The sequence below is a fragment of the Pomacea canaliculata genome, linkage group LG6 (genome assembly GCF_003073045.1).
Source record: "Pomacea canaliculata isolate SZHN2017 linkage group LG6, ASM307304v1, whole genome shotgun sequence".
Classification (NCBI taxonomy): Eukaryota; Metazoa; Mollusca; class Gastropoda; order Architaenioglossa; family Ampullariidae; genus Pomacea; species Pomacea canaliculata.
The window spans coordinates 20,807,317-20,822,623 of NC_037595.1; the positions used below are offsets into that span (position 1 = coordinate 20,807,317).

The 15,307-nt window shown below is 43.0% G+C and overlaps 1 protein-coding gene across 2 annotated transcripts; it reads left to right on the plus strand.

Annotated features, from left to right (window-relative positions):
• Positions 1–6,316: 6,316 nt before the first annotated feature.
• On the plus strand, positions 6,317–12,823 carry LOC112567297. 2 transcript variants are annotated; one of them, XM_025243938.1, is made up of 9 exons: positions 6,317–6,646; positions 7,833–8,249; positions 8,990–9,217; positions 9,750–9,999; positions 10,291–10,421; positions 10,717–10,833; positions 11,156–11,312; positions 11,659–11,743; positions 12,123–12,823. In XM_025243938.1, exons 1-7 carry the CDS (start codon positions 6,586–6,588, stop codon positions 11,251–11,253), a joined length of 1,302 nt encoding a protein of 433 aa, XP_025099723.1. In that variant the 5' UTR covers positions 6,317–6,585; the 3' UTR covers positions 11,254–11,312; positions 11,659–11,743; positions 12,123–12,823. The 2 variants fall into 2 exon arrangements, with proteins under 2 accessions (XP_025099723.1, XP_025099724.1); XM_025243939.1 differs by having other exon boundaries at positions 12,182–12,823.
• Positions 12,824–15,307: the final 2,484 nt, after the last annotated feature.

Sequence of the window (15,307 nt, forward strand, 5' to 3'; positions counted from 1 at the left end):
CATTCATATAAGACATGTCTTTCTGGTCATACAAAAAAAAATAATCCCCTAAATTATCTTTCTATCATGATTGTCTCGTTGAAATCAAATCAAATCAAATCAGACTTTATTGTCTGTCGAGGATACCCAAGACAGAAATTTTTCTTTTGCTCACAAGGGCAGGCATACATACTCACAAAGACATTTAATACACACAGTTAGGAGTAAAGATACATTGTCATGGTAGGTTGTATCTCCGTCAAAAGGTCAATGATATTCCAATACTTATATTTCTTGTACATATTAATAACAAAAAAAATGCGTTGGCATTGCAGAATGCAACGAAAATGTTTGAACTGCAATTAGGGAAAACTGACCGCTTGTAAAAGTAAGCACCGTGCACTCCAACCTTCCCTCGCACGGGCGAAACCATTTAAAAAAACGCCCATAAGAAGTTCCGCTTGTAAGCGCCTGCCCTCAGGTAAACGTGATAGGGCACTGATGACAAGGACAACTGAGAAATATGACTCGGAACCGACCGATCCAGTTTCTGTGTGTCTGATCAAGAGCTTGCATTTGAAGCCTACCCTTTATCATGGACATCCTTTATTGGAAGCAGTATCAAGAACATTGTTGTGGGCGCTTAGAAATCTGCTCATATATTTTTTTTTTACTCCAAGGGAAGTTATTCTCGTCAAGAACTTATCAAGGGCCGCAAGAGCATAACGATTAACGTTAATTATCTCCCTTGAAAACTGTTAACCTTCATGTTCAAAGCACCTTTAATTTAAAAAGTAAAATCAGCACTGAACTCTAGTTGTAAAAAGCAATGTATTTACTAATATTATTATGTCATAATATTTTATCTTCAATTTAACAGAACGGTTTATAAAAATGTTTGACTCTAGGATTTTTCCCTATTGATAACCTTTTTTACATGTATATTTTATTAACATGTAAACTAAACATCAAAAACATTTTAATATTTTAAATTAACGAGATCTTCAAACTATTTATATTATATTCAAAAGTGTAACTAATTTTAAGATTACTTTAGTCTTTTATAAAATAAATTAGTAATTATAATATGATGAATAACAACACCTTTAGAAAGCTACAATTGCTATCATATACATAGTCCAGGTCCCATCCGGCCGCCATCATCAATAACTATTATATCATATCATCATTTATCCTATTTTTGTATCCCCACAACGGGGTGAAGTGAAGAAAATGACATCGGAGCCGTTTATTATATGATGTTTGTAGTATACTATACCTCCTTGTCACTCATGTAAGGAAGAAGTAGAGACAGGAGAGTAGCACCGATCAGCGGATCAGCAGGAAGGCTTATGAGGATCTCTGAAAGAAATTCTTGACAAAAATGGAATCATTTATGTTGTCTTCTCTAGTCTCATTTAAATCATTAGCACATATTATTTCTCTATCTTTTGCAAGGCGGTCCGGTGGCGCAACGGTTATCGCATGCAGGGCCTCGACTGAGAGCCACCAGGTGTCTCGGGGAGACGACCTTTTTGGACCCCTTGTAATTATAATCAGAAATTTCATTTTGTATTTATGTCTATTTTACAATGTCTATTTTTTATTAAGAGTATAGTCCGTAAGAAATTACAACATTCTAAAGGCGTCAGGGAAAATGTAGACTAGGTGTCTTCCCAGTAAAAGTCCTGACATAGGGCACATAAATCACGTAAACTTTAGATATTAAGTATCCTTTTTGCACACAGAGGAAACAGAAGTTCATTTAATTTTCATCATGTGGAAGCACATATACGCATAAAGCTTTTTAGTCGTCCGACAAACTTTAAGCTAACAATTTTATACAAACCATCTATTCAACGCTGCGCGCGCAACATTACTTAAATGATTCATATGTAAGACTGTGATTCTGTGCCTGTATATAATATAATAAATACACCCAACCCTTGTGATATGGGGTCTAAATTACAAAGTTATTTGTTTGTTGTCATGCCTCATAACACATTATTGATCAAATTACCTATAGCGGTTCGCACACTGGCACATATCAAGGTAAATGTGTCATAAAGCAAAGGTAATCACGAAACCTTGCGTTACAACACCCATTTATCTTTGAGCCATTTTTTTGTGAGGGGGATGCTCATCTCATCTTTCTCTCTCCCTAAATATATCTATCATACTTTCCTCAGCCCCTGCAGTCTGATACCCTCTTGATCCCCCGCTGGGTCGACTGGGGAAAGTACATGTACGTTGGGTCACACAGATAAACCAGATGCTTTGTTTCCCCCCTTTGGCTCTAAAAGCCGGTCTGTCCGCTCCCCCGCCTTTACGACAATAGCATGGAGAGAAAATTATTTTACAAATTATGACATAATTATTAATTTTCAGCGTAGTTGATATATGGACTGAATGATTTGCAGTGGCGAGGGCTCGCATCTGCGGTATGAACGAAAACAAAGGTTACAGCACGAGATCAAGAATACTAAGGATCAGGCCTGACGAGAGGGGGGGACAGGGGGTCTGGTGTACCCGGGCCCGCGGCTGTCAAGGGGGCCCGGCCTTGGTCAGTGGATTTTTTTTTTCTTCTTCTCCTTCTTTTTCTTTTAAAGAAAGGTCTAAGGACAGAACACCCAAGCATTACACATGCAGAAGTTGAGTTTGAGTGTAGATATTGAGATTCGAATTGTAAACATACATTATATACTGGGAAAATAATTTACGATTACAAGTACAAGGGGCCCGGAGAGGTCTGTCCCGGGGCCCGGGCTGGCTCTCGGCGGCCCTGCTAAGGATGCCAGACTCGGAGGATCTGCTGATCACATAAGGCACCTAAACTCTATACCAGTCGACGCCTGGTCAAACAAAATAGTGATTGATAACTTGCGCGATTTTAGTTTTTGCCGATAGGCTTACTTTTTTGTTTGTTCCGATTCCATAGATCCTCTACTACAGAGATGCATTCTTTGAGCTGCAAGTTGATCCAGCTATTTACTATAGCAGCTAGAGAAAATATAAGGTGATAGAAATCAAAAGCACTTGGAAAGAAAGGAATTCTGATCGATTAAGAAAGTTGTATAAATTATAGATTAATTGTATGCAAAATCCAATCTTGAGGGTGTCGGAGATAGCAGTACTCATAATACGTTACTTCAAAGAGAGGGTTTGGCACTTTGAGGAAGCTGATAGTCTGGTGGTAGAGTAACGGTGTCTAACTGCACTAGTCTGTGTAAGTAATATGAAAACTCTGAGCAAGGGAAGCTATCGAGTGTATTTAAGAAACGCTATATCGTTGTTGTGTCCCCTGAATAAGGACCCGCTAGCCATAAAACTGATTCAGTGTGGTCCTTAACCAACCTTAGATAAGGTGACCAGACGTTTCGGGGGCGAAAGCGGGACACGTGCCGATGATGGTGTCGTCACCGTCCAAGAACGCCGAATAAAGTGATTTTTAAAGACAACCAGGACATTTCATGGACTTGCCAGAAAGCCAGAAAGCGGGACATTGGGCGTCCCGCCCGATATTCAGGCGGGACAAGAGGTCAAAAGCGGGACTGTCCCGCCTAAAGCGGGACGTCTGGTCACCTTACCTTAGACCACTTGTGGGCCGCACACACAAGTCAGGTAGTTTGTGTCTAACAGTCATTATATGTCAGCAAAGTGATGTTTAAATCACCAGATACGCTAATTAGTCCAGCATTGATTTCACACGAGTTTTAATTTTATCGATTCCCAACTGCTCGTTCGCATATAACGCTCGCTCAGCAAGTCTTTACGTCACAGCGCGAGCATTACGTCATTTAACCGCGTCATCCGTTACCCTTAGTAACGCAGTGCACTTCCTTGTTTTTAATTTTCCTGTACGATCTGAGTGCGGTGGACTTGCTGACATCGCTGGGAAGCATCTACTTCTATTTCCAACGACATGCTGTTGCGAGACTGGATTTTCAACATTTGTGGGGCTGAAAACAAATGAGAAAAGCTGGCTAAACGTGGAATATGACATGAGATTGAAACTCTCCATTGATCCAGATATTATCACCTTAATATCTCATCAAAAACAACAAAATTCATCGCATTAACATTTTAATTAATAAAGAACTTTGCGAAGTATGTAATTTAATGGAAACGCATTTCTATGCTACAAATATAAATTCAGATATTTAAACTGTTCTTTAATTTACCCGTACAATGAGCTCAGTTTCCATGTATCCAATGAACAAGGCAATAACTCTTACTAGTATAAATATATCTTGAGATGAAGGAGAACTATAATTTAGAAAGATTTATTACTGTTTAGGTCTTGATACTCAGGTCTTCCGCACAAGCAGCAAACATAAGGCTGCCGTGACCATGACGTGTTTAGGACGTACTCGCAATGATTGCAATGCCGAGGGAGCGGAATCTTACTTTGACGTCCGCCCTGCCACTACGTGTCAAGGTGTGCAAAGGACTGTTTCACCCTCGCGTTAGCAACAAGGCGAGCTTTCAGACTATGGGGTTGGGTTTTGGGAACGGAATCTGCGACACAGCGGCTTGAAAACAGACATGTTTGCTGCCGTGTTTGTTTATTTGCTGGGAAAGAGACAAAGTGGTGATGTGTCGAAAACACGACCCTGCCCCCCTGCCCAAAACCACCCTATCGTTCTGTACTCGATGCCGTTTTGAAGTATGCCCCCCGCCCAAATACTCTCCCACCCCACTTTGTCTCTCACCTTACTTGCCGTAGTGGCATGGGAAAAGCTCGAAGGGAAGTTTCAGACAAGGCTGTGCATTTGCCCCGGCTTGTTCTCTCATGCTACTCTGCTTTCAATACGCTTGTTCGAAATGTTGTCAAGTAGAATACACTAAGACAAAAGAATGGGCCTTAGATCGCTCTCTGTCTGTGTTGGGGGAGGAGGAGAAGGAGGGGAGGGGCACACATAAATAATATACAAGTGCGAGCGACGCAACTCATATTTCGCGAGTTCTTCGTGAAACACAAACATCATAAAACACACACACATATATATATATACTTACGCGCACGCGCGCACACACACACATCCATCATCATTCATCCTTTGAAGGCTGCTACCTGGTCACCATAAGTTGCCCGTTACGGTCAGTGACTGGGGGAGGGGACCTGACTAGCTGCAGCGGCAGGGTGCTTCACCTGTGACGGTCTCTCTTTCTCACACACAAAGGACGAGAGAACCAGCACACACACACAAAAAAAAAAAATCAGCTAGTTCTCAAACAAGCGTCTCCTAGTTGCCAAAGACTTCATAATTTGTTTTTCACTAACCTTCTTGTTCTCATTTCCTTAGAGTCTAAAGAGACAATCGTAAAGTTTCTCTGATTGTTGACTGAGCAGTGTGTGAAGTGATAATCCTTACATCATCCTTACATCATGTTGGGAGTAGTCTCCCCTTACCTCTCCTATTCTCGCCGATCCCAGCTCCCCACCGCCACCTAGCGATCGCTCTTGTCCGTGTTGGAACATGAGAGGCTTTGTCCTTCACGTGTATCTCATTAATTTCCAATGATGACACATCATCATGTCGTGCTGAACAGTGGCGCCCTCTGGGCATTCATTCGTCATTGCTTGGGCTTTATCTCGACTAGCGCGTGCAGACCACTCCGGTTAGAAGCAACACAACCAACGGCTGTCGTTGTAACCTGAGATTTATGTCTTTTTTCAGTCGTTCTTTCAAAATCATATTTCATTTTTTCTCATGTAAATCCCCATAAAGATCAGCAGGTAAAAGAAAAATGTTATACGTGCATCTTATCCTTCTAAACGGATGATGATGATATAAAATGCAATAATGTGCATCGAAGATGACGGGGGAGATGGGACTAGTGATACGAGGTGGAGGACCTGGGTTAATGAGTAATCTAAGAGAGTTTATTGTACTGATATTTATTTAATGAATTATCTTCGTGTGTGCGGCAGTGGAAATTTTCACTATTTCCACCGTTTGACAATCCTGCAAACTTCAAAGCCGAGACATACTGTCTGTCATACATAAAATGCAGTAGGGCTGCAGGAGTGTAGGTGGGTGGGGGGTGAAGTGGAGGGTGGGAGGGGGAATATAAGACAAGGAAAGAATCAGAAGAATAACGATGCTGAAATTTGTCTCAGTGAGTTATTTTCCCGTGTGCGCCAGTTCAAGTTCTTGTCATCTCCATCCTTTAACGCTACGTGTATTTTGAAGGGCTTTATGGGAGTGGATTTGCACGGTCCGTGTGTCATCCATCTCTCCAGACAACCTCCTTCATTCCCTTCGATCAATCACTCCTTGCTAGACAGATCAGTGACTTCTGTCATCTTCATTTCCATTGTCTGTCTTTTCCTTCTAGTCCGTAGAAGGGGTAAAGCCTCGTCGGGCGCACCTCCATGATAGCTCAGCAAACAGTAAATGAAGAGATCCAAGATTGCTCGTATCAGGTAGCGATCCAGTGTCGATCTAGATGAACTTTTCTTTTAAAAGTTATTGAGAAAAACACAGTAAACAAACAATATATTGGTCAAGGCGCTCGTCACAATCTATGTTTGGAGCTTGTGAAGAGAAAACAGAGTGGTGGTGAGAGAAGAAATCATAACTGCAAGGTCTGCTCCAAGAGATGTTCATCTCCTGTCTGGCTTGCGTCGTCGTGCTGGCTAGCGCTGTCATCCGAACTGAAGGTATGTCGTCACCATCGCCACCATCATTGTCATCGCTAACACCAACATCGTCTCATTATCCTCTTTATCGGCCCGTCACTGCTTCGTTTATGTCACGACCGGTAGTCGGACTTGCGCATTCTTTACGAATAACAACACGAGATCACTTCAGATTGAGACGTTCTGTTATTTAATATACACCAAAAAAAAAAAAAAAAAAATTCAATAAAAACAACATAAATTGTAATACAAAAGTTTCAAGCAAATCAATTTAAACCATACCGCCCAAGTTATCACTCTTGTCTGCTCTAAATCATAAGATATACGTCAAATATTATTCAATACCGAAACTACGACAGCGCACAGGCTGCTCCAACAGTTCTCTTAATGTCACCAAGATGACATACACATGTCCATTTCAATATACTTCTAACAGTCGTATGTTTTTGAATAATTCGTTAGAGTCTTAGTTACTCACACCCAAAATTGCAACGTCTCCTCTCTGCCCCTTGTCCAACAGTGGTGCAGTCTTGCCCACACCTGACTGATATCCACACACACACAAACGTTTAGAGGAAACCACATACACGTTCCGATTCTTAATAATAACAAGTGCTGACTCGGCAGACACCTAAACGACGACTCAGAATATATTTGCTGGGATCAACCCACCAGATCCACAGCGAGCACCACAAATATATTCCCGGGGATCTACACAAGATCCAAACCGAACACCACGCATAAATCCTCAGGGATCGACACACACACACAGTATCCGAAGCGAACACCACACACACTTTCAGTCCGCCTCTCTTCCCTGCTCACGGCCGTCTGCTTTCTTCCAAATAATTTTCACCTTACGTCCCTCTCAAATTGCGTCATAAAATGACGTCGTTTGCTGACGCTAAACACGATGCAACCAAAAACACTCTCCAATACTGGTAAGGACAATAATCTCTGAAAAACAAAAGACAGGGGCAACAACCCCCTGTTCCTAACAGACTGGTCCGTGACAGTTTACAGTCATGTCTTTCGCTGGCAAGTTGTTCTGCTTTGAGTTAAGAACTCCACATAAATCATGTGAAGTGTCCTCTGATGTGTACATGACAATCAGATTGTAAAATAGTTTCTCCGATAATTAAGGCATACTGACAATAAAAAATATTTCATCTACGCTAATTAATGCTGAATGATGTTGTCGACACAGCGACCATAGTGAGGGTGACATGTATCCTGCAGCCTGCCTATAACGCTGAAGAGTTTGCGGAGGGTGAAAACGAGGAGGAGGAAGTCCGGGGTTGGGGTCCCGGATCTTCCAGTCATGGACAGAACACTGGAGCATCTAGCAGCTGGGAAAGCCACCGGTTACCAGTAGCAACAAGCGAGGAGTCTGGCAGCGCCAGCATGGAATCGGAGGAGCGTGTTAGTCACGTGACCTCGGGATCTAGTAGAGCTTCGGGTTCCGGTAGCCACAGTGGGGGCTCCATGACAGACCCCAGCAAGCCTCCTGGGTCTAACCCCTCCTGGGGTTACTGGGAATGGGATAACGAGAGAGGGCGATGGGAGATGGAGGACTATAAAAGAAGGAGGAAGAGGAGACAGGTGAACAGCAGAACTCTGTCAGGTGAGATGTGTATTTCTCACGTGTACCTGTACTAGACAATTAAAGGTAGATATGATCTGAAAATATTGTTGACGGGAAGACGAATTGATTGTTCTGTCATATCTCTGATTAAATTAAACTGCGTCACTTAAAATAGTCTATCCAGTCTCGGATAGAAGGTCTTCCTGACAGTAAATAAGGTCAATACAGTTATGAGACTGTTTGTGGTGAATTACATTCCGGTAAACTTGTAAAAATACTTTCGTACGTTCGTAATATTATCAGACAGCCGCTGTCCCATGACGCAAGTATATCGCAAGGTTCAATGTGTTTCTTTAAACGATTTACCTGTTCCATTAATCATTCTTAAATTTTTAGCTGGGTGCAAAGTGTTTCCTACCATTTTCTTTTACTTTCTCAGGGTGAATATTCCTTTCTGTTATCGATAAACTCGCCTACAAACATCCCCATACATAGAAAGAGGTCAACATCGTCAGGTCACCTTTGTATAGAAAACTAATTATTGTTTCAGCTGATGACTTGTAAATATATCTATGTCCAGTCCTGACGTTTGTGTTGTTGACGTCTTTTTCTGCATGATGATTTGTACAAAGTGAAAATAGTACCCTGCACTGACCTTTGCCCAATTGTCAGGGAAAAAAAAAACCACTTTTGACCCTATTCCTTGACCTTTAACCAGTCAGATTAGAGATATACAGGAAAGCTTCTGGACGAGGTTGGGTGATTTTTCTCTCTCAAAGGCAAACTGCAATGCGGGGCTGGCAATCTGATTCACGTGACGTCAGTGACGAAAGGCTTCTCGATCAACAACCAGTGTCAACCCGTGCGTGACGGCTGCGATGAGCCCTCGACGTACACGTCATGCACTGGCAGGTCGGACAGCTGTGACGTCACAGTAGCCCAGAGTTATATGGAGAGGTGCGCCCGGTGGACCAACTACATCAGGGTGCAGTATGAGTGTATTCCGGGTAAGACGACACTTTTTGTATTAATAGCAACAAGGCTAACACTAGCTGTTTGTTAAAAAAAAAAATGATGATGATGATGATGATGATGATGGAGACGATGATTATTAAACACAACACGGTCACGTTTAATTAATTATGTTCATTCCATCTGGTCTTGATGCGGTGTGAAGGGAGGCCACGTAGTATTTTGAGGTATAGGAAATTACCTCCCTTCCCCCTCTCTTTTTCTCTTTCATTCCTTTTCCCGTCTTTTTTTCCCCGTTGAAGTGTGATTTTTCACCTTCAAAACTGGGCTTGAATCAAGTTTACTGTCTATATCAATTCAATTATACGTGCATGAATATGCTACCTACAACTAGCCAGACAGACAATAGTGTCAGACCAAAAAGACAAACAATAGAAACAAATAACCAAACGAACATTTAAGTCATGTCGACTTTCGTGGATTAGATTCTCGATACTAACAAATACAAACAACATTGAAATCATCATCATCTTGTCCGATCTCGTGATTTCATGTTCGTGTCGACAGCGGAAGAACGCCACAACATCTGCGAAGCGAAAACATTTTCCAGCAAAGGAAGTCTTGTGATTAGCTCCCCTTCCTATGGCGGAAGCCCGGTGGGTGCGCATCAGAACTTCCTGTCATGCGAGTGCGAAGTGTCACGTGCATCTAACGCCGCCCTATCCATTTCTTACCTACACCTGCACCTGCAGGCCACTTCTGATGTATGCAGCGAGGATATGCTTCTGATAGACACCTGGGATGCCAGTGCCAACAGGTGACAGGACCCTGTTTCAGTCCATAAACTTTTGTTGTTGTTGTTGTTGTTGTTGTTGTTGTTGTTGTTTTTGCTTAATAATAATAAAGAAGATTAAACTCCTTCCTTATCTGTGAAAATGTTGTTAGACGTGTGACCAAGTTTGGAAAAGTTTGAAGGTCCACAATTAAAGAACCACTGGTTTGGAAGATAATACTCGGGATATTATATTTTTCCCCCGCTTAACTAAATTTGCACACTAACATTACCGACTTATGCATCTCTAATTATCTCCGGGCATCTCATCCATAGATTCGCACTGAAAGAGGAGCTCTGTGGGGTCACCTCCCGTCGCAACTTGACCTATTCTACCGACCTCATCAAGCTGACCTACATACCAAGCGCCATCAGGCACGCCAACGGTTTTTTGCTTCGAGTGGAGGGTAGGGAATCACATCCAGTTTTTGTAAAATAAATAAAATTGGAACACTTAATGGGGTGGGATGAAGGGAAGGAAAATTAATTAGTATCGCATGAGATTATTACAGCGGGAACTAATAAGACAGGTGTGCGACAACCACTACAGGAACTTCACAAGACAGCAACCGAGAGAGTCTCCCAGGTGTCCGATATTGTGCGCATGTTGAATATCAATCAACCAGAAAAAAGAACATTCTCTGGCGTGGGGGAAGGGAGACAGCCATAATTACTTTGTCTTCACTGCTGTCTACTCACCAGGAAATCCAAATCGCCACGCTGACCTGCAGGTCAAGTGTTCTACGACTGCTGATGACAAAGGGCCTTCAGCTGGTGCTGGTGAACAATCTGCAGCTGCTTTGCCTCCTCCGTTTTCAGGTTTTTCATCCCCCCTTGTCCTTCTTTCTGTTTATCTTAGGTCATTGTTGACCCTATCACTGCATCATAATCACAAGTAGAAGCAGTATTATCAACATAACGACAGCTTAGTAGACATTTGTAGTATGGATAGCAGGAAAGAAACAGCATCATGGATAACAGCAACATCAGCATGAGTGGTGTGTCGGAGCTAGTGATGGTTGTTTGAATTTAGTCTGGCACTTGTTTTGTCATGTTGTTGACTATAGTCCAGCACTTGTTTTGTCGTGTTGTTTACTGTGGACCGTAACTTATTTTGTTTGTTTGTGTGCGCGCGCTCCAGGCGTGGAGAACAAGACGTTGGCGGCGTGGAAAGAACACATCAACAGCGAGGGAGGAACAGCAGGGACAGGTCTCCTCCCGCCGGACAGCTGCCTCTGATGCTCTCGGGTCTGGGACCGGCCAGGTGGGAGACGAGGAGTTCAACGTCACTGGGAAAAGTAAGTCAACCTTTCCTGGGAACACTTTGACTTAGAGGATGGCTTTTTCTTTTATCTTTTCGTATCCCTTCAGCTCCTTGTGTGTGTGTGTGGATATGAGTGACAAATATTGTTAAGCTGGTTGTTTATGTCAACCACATTGATCTTGCTGTCAGCAGCTGCGCTATAAAAATGCTTTCATTATTATTAAACATATTGACTGAGCATCTTATACGCTCAATCATATAAGTCATTTCAGTTTATTTAACAAAGTGACCTCTGACTAGCAATATTTTTTTTGAAAAAAGAAATTGCATGTTAAAACTGCTCATTAAAGTAATTTGTATTCGTTTTTCGAATATTTCAGGTGGAGTTCTGTCTGCTGTTGTGGCCTCTCTTAGTTCGATTATCCTTATCCTGTCAACAGTCGGCGTGTACCTGTGGTACAGAAGGTAAAGTGCGAATTTCATAGACTCAATCATATTTCATTCTGTATTTGTCCAGAGTTGCATTTTCCTCCGAAACATTGTTGCAGAAGATCTTTAAAATGTTTGAACAACTAAAATATAAGCTTTTAATTGCTTTTTCAATTCTTTTTTATCATATTTTGAGATCCTTCAAGACTGCTTTCATATTTAGCCAACTTAAGGAATCAAGCACAAGTCACAAAGAAATATTTGTGTGAAGAAAGAAAAGCTAGAATACAAGAAAAACCAATCTCCAGAATTAAATTAACATTGTTATTAATAAAGGAACTCGGTGGGTTTTCCTGATAGACACCTGTCTGATAGCAAATTTGAAAAGCCACGTGTCTTCTCTGTGTCCAATCAGGGGAAAGCGGAGAAACGACAAGTGTAGCGTTTCGTTTTGTGTCCGCTCTTCTCGTTCAGATGGCGACTGGATGTCGGACTCGCCGTACCAGGACCCAGTCGGCCCCTGGTCGTCCATCCCTACCTCCCCTCCCGCTTTGTATCCTCCTCAACTCCCCAGACGGAGGGATCATCGCTCGACAAGGTCGTGGTGACGAGCAAGCCCTCCTCCCAGCCCGAGCTAAGTTGGCCTTCGGGCGCAGACCCTCCCGATCTGCCAGCCAGACCGCCTGCATATGAAAAGAAGCAGCATCGGCGACTGGCGGCGGAGGAGGAGGAGGAGGAGGACGTACAGTACGACAACCCGACAGGCTGTGACGTCACGGTGGCGGAAGACACGGACTACACCAGCATCCAGGACATCGCGGACGCAACTGTCGTCCCAGGACGTGGGGACCGGATATGACGTATAGGCCACCACCAACGCCATGCAGATGTCACATGCATGCTTGCATACTTTTTGTCTACTCTAGTAGCGTGTATTTTTAGAACCATACACGTTTCTACAGCAAATGTCTGTCATGCAGTCAGAAACTTAACCCGACTGCACGGGTGGACATTGTTGGGTACACGCCTCTGTGCAAGCACCGGGCTGCAGTAACTCATATTTTGTTGCGTAGTCTTTGATGCAGATATTATATATGGCTTAATAAAGGTCTCTGAAATAATCCACGTCGTGCCTTCAACTAAATTTTCATTTAACAAAAGAATGCATTTCGCATGTAGTTTTTTTAGGAAAGTTTTTTAGACGTGACTTCGTACTGTGGGAGGGATTTTGGAGAAGGGGAAAAAAGCGCAGTACTACGGTATCCTGCAACATTTCTTATATTTAGGTTTCATGATAGTTTGGTCACCAGATAGTCTGATCTGCCAGTGCCGGTCATCGGGGGTTGGGTGGACATGACTAAATGTAGCAGCTGACAAGGCGCGCCATTTGTGGCGGTCTTTCGCAATGTTTTCATCAGGTCCAGTCCTTCACATTGGGCATCTAGTTATTTCTCTCACCCGTCTGTGACTTCTTTCCATGGTCCCTGGAGAAGGATTTAGATAGAGTGTCGCCGGCGACATGGCCGAACCAGACTAGCTTGAGCCGTTGTGAAAAAAGCAAATGGCCTCCTACAAGGGTGAGGATCGCGCTTCGCACCAAATCGTTGGTCTTGTGTTCCTTGTAGGAGATTTGAAGCAGCTTTCTCAAAGGGTTTCGAATGCTTGAACGCGCCTTTCGGTATAGGTTAGAAGAGTTCATGACTCCCAACCGCACAGCACGCTGAGGACTAAGAGAGTCTTACAGCCTGGACTGGGTGGGACCGATGCTTTGCAGGATCCTGTCCAGTTTAACCATTGCTGCTGTCACTGATGCGATCCTGCTGTGGATGTTTGCCACACATCTTTGGGCAGTATTGTGCCCAGGTATTTGAAGCTTCCTCTAGGGAAGGGCATAGCCGACTGGTTAGAGCGCAGCAAACGTTTCCCAGTCGATGGATGGCGAGAACGGGTACCTGACTCCATAAGGGTTGGGGAAAGGTAAGTCGGCGAGGGAGAGGAGATGGACACCGCCTTCACGTACAGCTGGCCCCAAGAAAGTGACGTCTGCAAACATCTCAACCCCAACGACCTGAAAAGGTTAGGGATGACCTTTACCCTTTAACTTATATGCCGTTCATGTAGATCCCTGACTTGCCGTGCCCAGTGGTGTCATTCAGGACTTTGCTTGTCATTACTGACCTCCATCGCGCATTCCAACAGCTTGTTTGTGAAGTCTTGCAGCTCGCTGTTGCTGCCAGCCATGAGGTCAGGTCGTCTGCGAATGAGTTGTGGTGAAGCTTTTCTCACAGGATGTGACTATTAGATCTGTATATGTGTGCTCCTGCCTGCTCTGCATCCACCATGCTCCTCCGCTAGCAGCTACTGGCTTCTGCAGGGGAGTTAAGGCGGTTTACCTTCAGCATGACTTTGTTTGGGTGACTGATTAGGCTTATAGCTCTCTAGTTTTGCCATTGTTTGTTGTTGCCTTTCTTTGAAAGAAGTATGACAAGCAACTGCTTCCGTTTGTTGGGCCGCTCCTTGCTCTCACAAACTCTTTAACACAGTGTGGTAAAGGCCTTCATTGTTTCTTACCCTTCACCCCTAACCCCCATCACCACTATCCCCTATAAATGTGCAAAAGCTTCGAAGCGCCTACGCAGCAGGTTTCATTGTAATGTTTCTCAAATTTTAAATTATTTCAATGAATAATTTCTCCATTGTTGATGCCATTTGAGAAATATAGCCATTAACGAAACTTAAAATTCTTATGTGCAAAATGATAAACAACAGTCCTCAGCTTTAGATTGATTTTTGTATTAGTAAAATGTCTTGTGGACTGGAACCGCTTAACGGCTAGCTGCTCACCAGACTGCCAAGAGTTTAAAATAAATCAGTACAGAGCCTTGAACTTTTGGCATGCCCTTCCATAAAGGTCTACCAAGCGGCCTGCGGATCTCCTGTCACAGCAGAATCCATGCTCTGACTCTTACATTACATGTCATGAAGGTTTTCGTTCGAATCTTCTCTGATGGGTTGCATGGAGGAGAAAAAAAAAAAAAAAAAAAAGGAAGAGAAGAATGACGAAAATGGAGAGGTACAGATAGAAAAAGAGAGAGAAAAGGGGGTTTTCTTTCATAAAGAAGATTGACAACATTCAAAATTGAAAGAAGATGTGTAAAGAAATAAAGTGACTTTGTTTTGCAGAGACACGACGATCGGAAGCAATATATTATGCAGGCGCACACAAATCCCTATACACGCTCGCGCGCGGACGCACAATCTTCACAGGGTATATAGAGACATATACATATATATACAAAATATTCAGGAGATAGGCGCTCACACACATCATCATCATCAGGAGGAACGCACACATGGGTGCTCACCTAGTTAAGTTCTAGCAAGCACATAGCAACACGCGTTGCGGGAGAGAGAGAGGAAAAAAAAAAATCCAGGTTTGGGTGGAGTGTGGGTGTGGGAAAAGTACACAGAAACGAAAACTAAATCTCACAGCTTACAACCATTGTCATGGATGAACAAATTTCAAGCATCAATGATGCAACCTCTTCACAACGATCTCGCACGCACGAAGCTCTATTTTACACAAAATAAATAAAGAAG